General features: G+C 36.5%; 1 protein-coding gene across 2 annotated transcripts in view; it reads right to left on the reverse strand.

The window, feature by feature from the left end:
* RFTN2 (raftlin family member 2) overlaps window positions 1-5,429 on the reverse strand; it is a 31,460-nt gene extending 26,031 nt beyond the window's left edge. The window contains exons 1-2 of one of the 2 annotated variants that reach the window (XM_083865394.1): window positions 4,922-5,429; window positions 4,327-4,473 (exon numbers count right to left, since the gene is read on the reverse strand). In XM_083865394.1, the coding sequence (XP_083721520.1) occupies window positions 4,327-4,465 (139 nt within the window). In that variant the 5' untranslated portion in view covers window positions 4,466-4,473; window positions 4,922-5,429. Of the gene's footprint in view, window positions 1-4,326; window positions 4,532-4,921 lie in introns of both variants that reach the window. The other variant, XM_083865393.1, reaches the window with a different exon arrangement.
* Window positions 5,430-12,826: the final 7,397 nt, after the last annotated feature.

Consider the following 12,826-nt stretch of genomic DNA (forward strand, 5'->3'; position numbering starts at 1 on the left):
GTTAGGGAAAACTACAGAGATAAAGGAAAAACTTCTTGGAAAACCTCTTTTGAACAGTCCACAGCTTTTGCAGAGAGAAAAGGAAGATTCCACACTGGCAACAGATTACATATTCTGCTACAGTCAGTCAGATGGGTCACTAATTCCTGTTTCTCTCAAGTATAGCTGGAACTCTAGATGCTCTCAGAAAGCAGGAAATCAATACTCATACACAAACAGCAGCGGAAGAGTAATTATGCCAGCACAGATTTGCCAAAGCTTTCATCCTTTGCACTTAGGAGCTCTGATAACAAAACAGCCTGGCTGGAAATCTGCTGGTCTATTGGTGACCCCTGCTCCAAGCAGCCTACTTGTCTGGATTCTGATGGGTCCCTCTTTGCAGAACTTTCTATGCAGTAAGACCAGTGCCCATCTGCATTAAAGGATACCTCAATCAAAACTAAGTGACCTCGCAACACTTTTTCCAAGATACAAACAACTTTAATGTGCTGCCCTGAACATTCCCTTTCAAACCATACAACTGAAAATAATTAAATACACCAACTCTCCTTTAATTCTGTAATTAAAAAAATGTATAAAATAAATGTAATTACATAAATATCTCAGCACTTTGTTGAGTTAATTTCTTATTCTTACCTGCTCTTGTCTATCTGCATTATAGTACAGGTTGGCAATTGCAAAGAACTTAAGGACCTAAGACAGCAAGTCACAATGTTTGTCTATCCTACTGTTTTAAACTATCATAAACCAGAGATATGACTCCTTAGTTTGCACCAATATTTTATTCTAATTAATTGAATTAGAACTGCTGATTCATGAGTAGTGTTCTGTAAAGCCTCTCTATACTGCTGTCCCACTATAAAATGAGGATAACATTGACATACATACACTTATGTAGGGCTTTAAAAAAAGACCACAAAACTATCAGAAAGTAGTATTTCAACAACACTCAAATGCTTTTTAACACCTATTTCTACTAAAGGGACAAAGGAATGGTGGCCTACTTCGCTTGTCACTGTAAGAGACTTAACAGAAAAGCCATCAAGAGGAACTAGAATAATTTATACCACAGAAAATTATCACCAACATATATACTGATAATTTATTTGTGATAGCCAGTAAATTCAACTTATTAAACCAAACTGTCAGTCATTCTCAGTCATAATGACAGGGCTGTTGCACTTCTTCTTTAAGCAGACAGTGTATCACAACTCCCCTTTTGTAAACAGATGATATTTTGTCATTAGCAATACCTTCATCCCATGGTTCCACTCACTGTAAAACTGGGAGACATGTATTGATAAATAACTGCTCCATAGCCCACAGGCCAAAAAAGCAGGAATGATGCAATATGATCATCACTTCCCTGATATTATAAATGTCTTAAACCTTTTCATAAAAAAAAGTTCTTCCTGATGTGCTCTCAGCAGGTAGCCAAAATACTGTAGCAATAACAACTCCAGGTAACTTTCTAGCTTCATAGTAAGCCTCAGATACTGAAGAGGATGACAAAACAGCTATTTCATACATATTCATACTGGTATTCAGAGTGACAAGAACGTGACAGCATGTCATCTTAGTAGGCTGCATCAGTATTTCTTCTGTTCCCTAATAGGAGGGTAGTGGATAAAGCATAAGCATTCTGCTTAGTAGAAATATATAAACTATCCCTACTTTCTGGTTAAACTGACTTCAAACCATAGCAGCTATTTGTTTGATTGGAACATGCCTCATGACTGAGACCTTGGAATTTACAGTCAGTGACCAGCATTTAAAATCACACTTTAGTGTCCACTGCTACCTTTTCTTTGTACTGTTCCATTCTAACAAAATAAAAGATTGGCTTTAATTTTCTTGTTTGGGATTCCCCTGATGGACATCATCCTCCATGGAACTCAAAGCAAATATTTACAGTAGGGATGGGAGCATTTTGGGGACCAGGAAGGGAGAAGCCAAGGTTCAGTGCACAGCTAATAACTAGTTAAGATGTACAGGGACTCCAGCCAGCAAATTCAGACTTGGTTGACCTAATCTGCATCATGGCCTGGGAGAGATCAGGGACTGCCCAAAGTTTCCCCAGCAGGCTCATTTTACCTCTCATTGCATATACCTGCTACAGCACAGAATAAGGCATGCTGAATTGAAGTAATACATTTATGCTTGCTATACTTTTATCTTGATGCAGGATATGGTTTACTCTAAGACCTTAAAATATCAGTAAGTGCAGGTTTTTCTGTTTTACTTGGTGCAAGATCCAGTGGCCAGAAATCACTCAGGTACACAGAAATCTCCTGTGCAGGGGAAGACTTTGCTCCGGAAGTAGGCAAAGCAGAATGAGTGCCATAAATACACAACTTGACAGCAGAGCAAAAACTTTGGTCTGAAGTGATAAAGGGCTCTCAGTTTCATTTAGCCAAAGGATATTCAAATTGCAACAAGTACATGAACAAGCTAACTGAAATACAAGGAAGAAAGAAAAAAGCTCAATATATTCTTCACAGTACTGGAGCCATTCTCCCATTTCAGAAACATTCAGAATTGAAAAATGCCTCCAAGACAGTATATACACACTACAGGGTTTTTTTCTGTATTCGTCTTAGCTCTAAAAAATAGAGACGTAAAAACAAAATACATATATATATATTTTAAGGTTATGTACACACATAGCTAGAACCATTCAAGAGAGAGATACCTGTGTTTACAAATCCCCTCAAGAGAAAGATACCTGTGTTTACAAATCCCCTTATTTCCAGTGAGAAACCTAAAAAAAAGTGAGGCAATTACCTGAAACTGATCTCAGTTATTTAATTATTCATATTAAATATTATTTAAATATTCATAATTCCCCTGAAGGTAAGCAATTCTGATTATCAGACAAAACAATAGAAAATGAATCTTTACTGCTGTACTGCTAGGTTATTAAAAAAGAGATACACCTTTAACTGCACTTGTTTGATGGGCTTTTACTTAAAAAGTCACAACCACGTTTACGACAAATAATTTATACAACACTACTAGACACTGTAACTTGAAAACACAGCAAAACTATCTGGAACAGAGGCTATTTAAGATATTAAAGAACACCAAATGCTCTTCAGTTTCCAAAAAAATTATCCTTTCTATATTAGTAGATTAGTAGGTAATCCATGTACGCATTAAGCAGCCCAGCTTGTATTTCCAACATCTTACTACTACTTACTCAACAGTTTTGTTTCTTCAAAAGGAAAAAGCCAGTGAGAAACTTTTTGTGTAAATAAACAGAACACAGATTTCCAGTGCTATAACCTAGTAGAACATATCTTCTATTAGTATGTTGCAGTTTTTTAATGAAAAGACTCCTGTATTTTAAATAAAAATATTACTAGAGTTAAAACTAATCAGAAGCCAAGTTTTGTTTATGAAAAAGTTTCTGTAATTGCAGTAAGACCTGCACTTACACTGTTTCCCTTTATCCAACCCTTCTAGTAACAACATTTACTTCAAATCCTTGTTATTAAGCATTTCCAGTAGATTGGGTTGTTACAAAATGCAAGTTACTATAAAGTGACTGTAAAACTGAGCTGTCTGCTCTCTGAGGGCAGCCATCTGGGCTTGTTTATGTTTTCAACTTTGTGGAACAGGGAGTCGCTCTGTTAAGAGATGGGACACCCTCGGGAAGGAAGTATCCCACAGAGCACTGTCTGCCTCTAGCTATGCATACAGATTTTGTTTCATTTCAGTGACAATTTCAAAAGACTATTCAACAACTACGAGTAAAGCATTTGGAGAAAAAAAGTAAGACAAAAGTCAGACTCTTACAGAAACATCCACCAGGAGACTGCGGTGGGCGCAAGAGGGGAAGTTACTCCTAATATACAACTAAGGAACAGACTTACTTCTGCATAAAGTAACAAGGACAATGACAGCCTGTTTTCGGAAGTTGAGTGCATTTAAAAAATTGTTATTCAATTAAGGCTCAGGCACAGTGTATTTTCTGAACCGTCACACTGAATTCAGACAACCATTATTCAAAGCGACTACGGACGGCAGTATCTGACTCACAGGAAACTAGGAAAAATCTCTTAACAGTTTTTAGCCAGCTTCCTTAACAAGGACAGTTGTATAATTTGGAGGGCTTGGTTGTTAAAAATACTTCAGCAGTTTCCATTGTAATTTTATACAAGTAAGAACCTTCGTCATGATTTGTGTTTCAAAATAAAAGTCTTACATTTTGGCTAGCTTTGATAAAAGTGCCTAAGATTTACTGTAAGTCAAACAAGACAAAACTAAGTTAAACCCTGTTCCTTCTTATTTCAAAATAGTAAAGATACAGCATAAAAAAAATACCTTCTAAAGTAAAATCCAGCAATATATATTCATAAGCAGAATCCGTCTTTGTTTCAACTTGTGGTCTCTTCAGTGTAGAAAAGATTTTTCCAGGGCTGCTATCATCTGGGTCTTCCAGCTTTCTCAGTCCGCACCCCATGGCAAGATCTGCAAATGATTAAGTCGCAGGAAAAGGTGGGGGGAGCAGCAAGATGTGTTGCTCTTACTACAGGAAAGAAAAAGGAACCAAATAATTCCCCTTGATCTTTTTTTTCTATTAGCTGTAAATCCAAACAGAGAAAAAGTCCAGTTCCCAGACCAAAGAGCAAAGGTACTTTCCATTCATTTTTAATATAGAAGCAGTAAGCTCGTGCTGATTTCAAGCTACAAACTTGGTTAGGAGTAGGCTTGATTTCGCAGCAACGTTAGAGCTGCTCCAAACTAGCAGAGATTTTCCATGCCACGTCAATTTACAGCCAGCCCCTATCAGTGCTCTCTTGCAGAGGACACCAATAGTGCTTTGTTTGTCCTTCTAGACTGACCGGGTGAGGGGGGGCAAAGGGGGAAGAAGAACTGAAAAAGAAAGTTAGAAAGAAACTTGTCTGTCATTACTTACCTCCAGAAGTTCCCAACTGCAGCAGAAAGTCAGACAGGAAAAAAGCAAGTTAGTCAGAATGAAAGAATGAGAAAAGAGCCTCAACATGGTTGGAGACGAAAATCACTTCCAGAAAGGAAGTCAGCTTCAAGAGGAAATTGCTTCTGGCATCTCAAAGGGTAGAAAGGCAAATGAAAAGCTGTTTAGTCCTTATTTTAGATTTCAGAGTTGGCTCCTATTTCCTTTCTACAGGGACTTTCTTCCAGAGGAAAAAAAAAACAAACATGAACACAGTGTAACCATATAAAAACATGTAGTAATTCCTTGTCCAGAAAAATCACTAAGAATCTTCATCATGAAAATTAACCAATGTAACTGGTTCTGCAAAACACCAAAAAAAAAATTACACTGAAATATTCCTCATTTCATATGGGAAAGACTTTTTCAACACTATATACAAATAAATTTACAAAACTTTGTTTCCCATTACTCCTGGGTATTAAACCAACAGAATCCTTTTCTCCTCTGTTAAACTCACCTTAGTTGGTACAGCCACAGACTTTCAACACTGCTTTCTAGGTAAACCTTTCTTTAGGGCCTAAAAATGCAATATAGTTTTAAGGGCTCTCATTACTCTTCTATTAGCTATTGCAAGTCAATTGTAACTGTATTACACCTGATGCAGAGCACAAAAATGCACGGGGGAAAAAAAAGAACATGGTTATTTTCTATGGTCCAGCTACTCCCAGGATGAACTGTCAGAAATTTGCCTCTTTATTTTTAGACTGCACCTAAAGAAATTAAGAGCCAACCAGAGAAAACCAAAGATTCATAACACCATTATAGATTAAATGAACATTTAAATTCAAAAGGCTTTTCTGCTTTTTTCATTGAAATATATATACCTTAATGAAAATACTAATATTTTCTATAAAAAATAGCTCCAAGTTAGGTGTTAACTATTTGTGGGCTTATGTTCTAATGCAAGCAAAGCAATCTAACTTTTTATTTAAGTAATTTAGCAGGAATAATAAGTCTAGAGACTACAACCTTTTGAAACACACTTTATGGTTTAAAGTCACTTAATTCTGGAAAAAAAATTAAAATCACCTAGTGCAGAGCCTAGAACTGAAGCTGTAATTACTGCAGTCTTTAAAACAAGCTCCCAGGTGCTGAAACAGAAAGGAAATGCTCAAGTGTTGTCTTCTTGATTAAAACTTAGGAAAACATTAAATACGCAGAATTCTTCATCTTCCTACAAAAGTCTTCTCACACAGAAATTGCTCCTAAACACTACTTTTTTTCAGTAAAGGTTATCCTGGAACTGTTGCCATATCAGCCATACATGTAAACTGTGCACTCAACCTTGAGAATCCTGCTGCTTCATTCTACACACTCCTTACGATTCATTGTAACTGCCTGTATGAAGCCATGGCATGAGTAAGATAGCTGCAAGCAAAACAACTTTTTGCAGCACTAGTCCAGTTGTCAGCAGGCTGCTTTTTCATTTTTATTTAACTTAAAATAGCTACATAATAGTGGGGGCATTTTGAACACGTATTTTGAATTCTTCATGACAAGGATTACACAACATTTCAACCCTCTCACCAAGACAGGATTTTCCATAGTATAAACAAACTCTTACAACACCATGAAGAATCACAGTTACAGATAAAAGCAATGGTCCATATTTTGTGCAACCCTAGATAAGTATAAGTAGCTAAAGCTTCTAAGTTGGAAATCAGTCAACAGCTGTCATTGCAGACTTGACTCAACTCACTAATGAAACCAAAGGTTGCACAAACCAAAATAAAGAAAACTAAACAGAATCAGCAAGAATGAGCAGCATCCCCCACAGGAGTTCAAAACTGCATCAAAACACTTGAATGACTCAGGAGAGACACAGGATCACAAGATTCTTAAGATTCAAGAGCTGCTTAAAGAGCTGCAATTTCCTGTTGCAAAGTGGATACAAACTACAAAACAATCTACTTTCAGTGACCCAAAATGCAAAGGCTCTGGGAAGGGGTATCAGAGAAGAGCAAATCCCTAAAACTACACTGTGATTCACCAGCATGTTGTATTTACAGCACCCCATCTGAAAGGGCATGTCACTCCTTCATTGAAGCTTGATGTAATTTTTAGACTTTAAAGAAGACACAGCCAGCCAGCCAAAGGACCAATGAGTCCAAAGGAACTTTACTTCCATGGAAAACTTTCAGGATTCCCCAACATTTCTTATTCTGATTAAATAGAAAAATGATACAAAGACAGCAAGAGTAGCACATCAACAGGAATGTGTGCCTCATGCTGGATTACTGACTGCCTGTTGGCAACACAGGATGAGAAGCAGCAGCAGTTCTGCACAGCAGCTTTGACTAGACTGTGAGACAAACAAGTCTTGCTGTCTATCTCTGGCTGTTCCTTCCCTTGCTCATGATCTGCTTTGCTCCCTTTTGTCAGGAGGAGGTTTGAAAACTTTTGTGTGGAAGGCATTTTTTGTTCTTCTTGTTACATTAACAGGCTTATTGAACAAAAGGACACCACCCCATGCTTGAAATGGCAGTTTGGAAATGTCCCCTGTTCCTGACTCTGTGCTAAGCTGCAGTCAATGTGACAGCCAGGGCAGGCTCTATGGCCTTGGTGCCAAACAAGTGCTACTGGCATCCCTGTTTGATGAAATCTCTCTTGCTAGAACTGTAAAGACAACCCTTCTTGAGGTTTGGAACATCTGTGACAAACCCATCTGAACACAAAGCCTATTTACAGTAATAAAACCCAGTGTGATCTGCGTAAGCCATTTAATAATGCAGTTTAAACGCTTCCTCCCCCATTGCCTTAGGAGATCAAGAATGGGAGATGGCACCTGATCAGTTTCCTCTTGATTAAAATCATAAAATATAAGGAAAATTATGAAAACAATACAGGTCAACAAAAGATGTTTCTTGTCTGTATGAACAATATCTAAACCAAAACTCAAGGAAGATCCTAAATTACTGAATCTGCAGTTCAGTCAGCTATACCAACATCCATACCAGACGTTATCTTAGAGACAACCCTGTCTCTTTCTGGTTAGGACACTGGCTAGTGAGTTAAAAGCAACAGGAATCATTATTTTAATGCTACATTAACTTCAAAAATAAGCAAAAGCAGCAGTATTGTAATTTTACATTCCAAAATACAAATCACAGACTTCGTGAAAGGGCTATAGAATTCAAGGTGTATCACAACCAGGACACAACTCCTGCTCAATCCCACGATTTAGAACTGGATGAAGATTCCAAGAGGAGAACATCTCCCATCTTCCAGCCTGTTAGGCCACCACTGAGACAAAATCATTAGTCTGGGCAGCTTGTATCAGTGAATTTATTCCAGGTAAGCTCATCAGTGAAAAATTTAGAGTGAATAATGTACCACTAGTAAAGATTCATTCCTATTCTCAAGGTTGATGTAGTGAGCAGCAGAAATGCAAATACCTCAAACCCCTATCAATTACCTAAAGTATTATTATTATTATTATTATTATTATTAAGGATTTCACTAGGACCAAAACTGAATCAATGAAAAATAGAAGGCACAACTCCCTCTGACAAAGTCAAAATGCAAAATATTTGGTCCATGCACATTTCCTATTAGGGCTGGAATGTTTGTATGCTTATAAAGGATAGATTGAAAAAAAAATTAAAGAAATCAGCATTATTATTGGCTATAGATCAGTCATCACTGACAAAATGTAAACAGAGGACACAGACACTAATAAGATGCAAGACAGCAAATTACAAACACAAGGGTAGTTGAACAGCCATTTTGAGGACTCAAAACATTTTAAACCCCCCAAATATTAAAAACCTCAAATTGCAACATTTTTGAACTTCAGTTCCTCTTTGAACCTTTTTTCAGGCTTACTTCCTTTGTTTTATGACTTAATGCAAATGTAAAGTTTTTGTTTGAGAAGGGATAATGACAGAAAAAGCAAAAAGCTTCCATCAGAAGAATTCTGCAACTCAGTTTTCAAATATTTTTCACCCCCCCTATTCCCAAAAGCAATTACTTTAACTAAAACACTGACATTTCCTTCTTTCTTTCTCTAGAATGACTCAATTCAAAGACACTAATAAAGTAGCAGGGCTCCATTCTGAAGGCTCTGAGGTTTGGAAATTTGCTCTTTTTCTTCAGCCCAAGTTTTTTTCTTCTGAAGGAAGAGTTTTGTGAATGTGACAGGAACAGTCTTGTTAAACATGTTAACTTGAACAGAGAAGCCAGCTTTTCTTCCCGTAAGTTTTAACTTAAATGCCCTAAAAATAATGAACAGAGCTGACGACAATAGTTTGCTTTTGCAGTCATTAAAGCATATTTTAATGATCAAATTTAATTCCATTTTTCCATGTTTTTCTAAACCCATATTAAAACTCTGGTACTACAATGAACAAAAGTTACAATCCAAACAGTAAATATAGATCAGTTGGAATTAAACTTGGAGCTACTCACTCCAAACTTTACTAGAAATCCAAAACTACAGAAAGCTTGTTTATTATTGCTGTATTACAAGCAGTTTCAATAGAAAGAGCTTTTAATTTCTAAAACTGTTATCAGTTCTCTAAAATGAGATCTGCACATTTATTAAACTTTTTTCTCTGTGCATCCACAGTGTCTCACTTATTTAGGTAGTAGCAAGTGTATCATCTGTATCTCCAATACAGTATCAAACACTACAGCCATATGTTAGTCACCAACTAAACCCATGGATTCTAGAAGGAAACTGGATGGTCTAGATCTGGATTTTCTGTATAACAGCTATATAAGGATTAGTGTGCAGGACTGCACACATGGCACTGTATTCTGGATCCTTAAAATAAGGATTTAAGCTGCATATTTTTTAATTCAATAGGAAACAGGAAATTTTTATCGTAGGTGAACTGAACCTACTGTAGTACTTCAACATTACAAACGCACAAACTTATTTTACAAAAAAAAAAAAAAAAAGTATTTTGCAGCCATACAACTTTTCACATTTTATCACTATGTTAAACAGAGAATAACATTTCAAGAGAGCCATGTGTTCTGCTAGTTTCTGCTCAGTTACTACTGGAATGCAGTTCACTCAATGACTTAGTAGCTATCTAGAAAATCTACTTCAAAATATAAAGAACTGCCAATTCAAAATTAAAAATGTCAACAGTTTTTTAGTGATAATAAATGGACTTCTGATGCATAAGATCTGAAGTAGCAGGAACCAAAAATGCTAGTGAACTAGATAATTCTGTATTTTACAAAACAATAGCCAACCAGATATATAAAATACATGAGAGACAACTTCAGTAACTTTCTGCCTGTCCAAGGTTTTTACCCAGTGTTAATCAAATAGAGAATGCTTGAACTAACCTGCAGTGGGAATGTAACATTAAGCAGACAGCAGTTGCTAGAAATACTGTAACAGCTAGCTCAGTAGAAAACAGAAGATACCAACCAGTTCTCCTAAATTCTAAGGGGTGGAAGCCAGAAAATTAATTTAATTTGCTAATATGGGAATGCAACAGGCAATGCATAAAGATGATTTGCTATCAGCTACAGCAGGCCCTCAGGGCACATGGGGATACATTCCCTCCTAGCACGAGTGTGGAGCCTCACAATTATCAGTGGGAAACTGCAGAAGGCCAAAGAGAGTATGACTCTTTCTCCAACACCCAAAAATCCTCACCTGAAGATCTGCAGTTAACTAAATAACTTCTGTTTACAGCTTCGGAATCCTCTGGAAAGCTGAACTAGCAGAATAGGACTGTGCAGTGTGTAAAGGAACAAGAAGTCATGAAGTCATGAATGCTGGAACATTAAAACAGCACAACTGTAGTCACTGAGGAAATTCAGTTCTTCCTCAGCACGTATTTAATTCAACTACAGGGATTCACAAAGATAAGTCAGCTGCATCTCAATGGTGCCTGAAAGGTTGGTTCAGTCACTGCTGTCTGATGTCATGCCATCACTTCTTGGCAAGCATTCTGAAGAAAGATGAGCTACAATATAAATGAAAAGGCCTCAGTATTTCAATGGTGACTGCCAGTTCCTGGAGGAAAACCAATATTCAGAGCTACTTGGTTTCTTCACCATCTCTCAAATCAAAACAAAACTTTTTTAAGACCTGTAGATACAACTCTGACTAACAGGTAACTGTGCAGTACCTGCAGACTGACGCTACACATCCCACAGGGGAACACTGCAGGGACGGTGAAGTGCCTGACACTGAACATCCTTACAAACAATCCGGTTCACATGCAAGTCAAAAGAAAATGAGTGATCTCTGAAGAAAAGGCCATGGGATCAACTCATTATCAACAATCTAACATCTGCACCAACTAAGAGAAAATAAACTACATTTTGTGAGTGTCTGGAATAGAGCCACAATTTAATGATGTGACTGCACAGTATTTATACACTTTAAAGCAATTAGTTCAACAGACTTCCCTCTAAGCACTCTTCTTTTAAGTTAGTACTCACTGTAAATTTACTTCTTGAATCTCTGAAGCATTATTAAAAACAGGCAAGCCACATTTGGTAAACAAAGTGCAGATTCCAAAAATAAGGGCTTGGGACTAAATCTCCAGAATCCTGGGTCAAATGTGTGTTTCCTGACACAAGAAGTAAGGCTCTGCCAGAACACAATCTTCCTTTGGTACCTTCAGAGATAAAACTTCATTAAAAATATTTACTATGTAAAAACTCTTCCATGGAAATGAACTATGGCTTTGATGAGCCAAGATTTTTGTGATATATTTGTATTGATGAGTTCTAAAATGTGAAAATTAAACAGAACTCGACAGATATTTTTAGTGATACAGTCTTGCTCAGAAACATAAGAACCTAAAACAAATGAATACTTCCCCCTTAAAAAATAGGCTGAGCTCTACATGTCTCCAAAATTTTTTTGGGTAAAACAATCCACTATAGCTGCTACAGCAATAAATTGTTAAAAAGAGAAACTATTAAAATTATATTTGTGTAGATTTTTCTACCTAGCAGAAAGTGCAAAGTCATTTGAGGAAACTTGCAACCAAAATCTAGTACATGGCATCTCCTTTCCTAACAATTTCAAAACAGCATAAAACCAGAACTGGATTCAACTCTCTTTCTGGACAACACCATAAAGCACTACCGAACACTAGAATAATCTTTAAAGAGATTCACATATCCCACATGGATTATTCACTGACTGCAATGTCCATTTGGCAAGAACTCTGAATGATTAAAAGGAAAAAAGTACCAACAAAACCAATCTGCACAAAAAGAAAACCCCCAAATTAGTACATAACAGATAAAATTGAACAGCTCAAGGATATTTTACATACAAAGAATAAAGACTTCATAGCCATACCCTGCACTCCTGTAAATACATAGGCTGTATTTTCAACCTTTGGAGAATCTGACTTTTGTAATGAATAGAAGGAACCCTAGGAGGTGAGAGGAGAAACAAAAACCAAACACACAAACAACCCACCACCAAAAAAATTTTTTTTCCTGAAATCAAGGAAAAAATAGTACTTCATCTCAATTCCTGATACTGCCAGAGAGTTCCTTATTTTCATACAGACAATAGAAAACACCAAAGAGGCAAAGAGAAAGTTTCAATGTTTTTTCTAATTCAAGTAGTCTTCTTGCCTTTTTCAATAGCTAAAAACATACTATAAAACCAAATGTGTATTCAAGAAAAATATTAGGATGAAAACAAATCATTATTAAACTAAGGGTCCAAATTTTATTTTAGAAAGTTATTACTGCAAACACTAAAATGACACATAGGTAAAACACCTTATAAAAGTAGAGAATACTGATAGCAAGAAAAAATAAGCCAGACAAATTGTTTTGGAATGGAAATAAAATTCACATAGATTTAAAAAAATCAGATTTTATCCACAGTACGAAAGTGCTGTATGT

This window comes from Zosterops lateralis (genome assembly GCF_965231275.1).
Source record: "Zosterops lateralis genome assembly, chromosome: 7".
NCBI classification, from domain to species: domain Eukaryota; kingdom Metazoa; phylum Chordata; class Aves; order Passeriformes; family Zosteropidae; genus Zosterops; species Zosterops lateralis.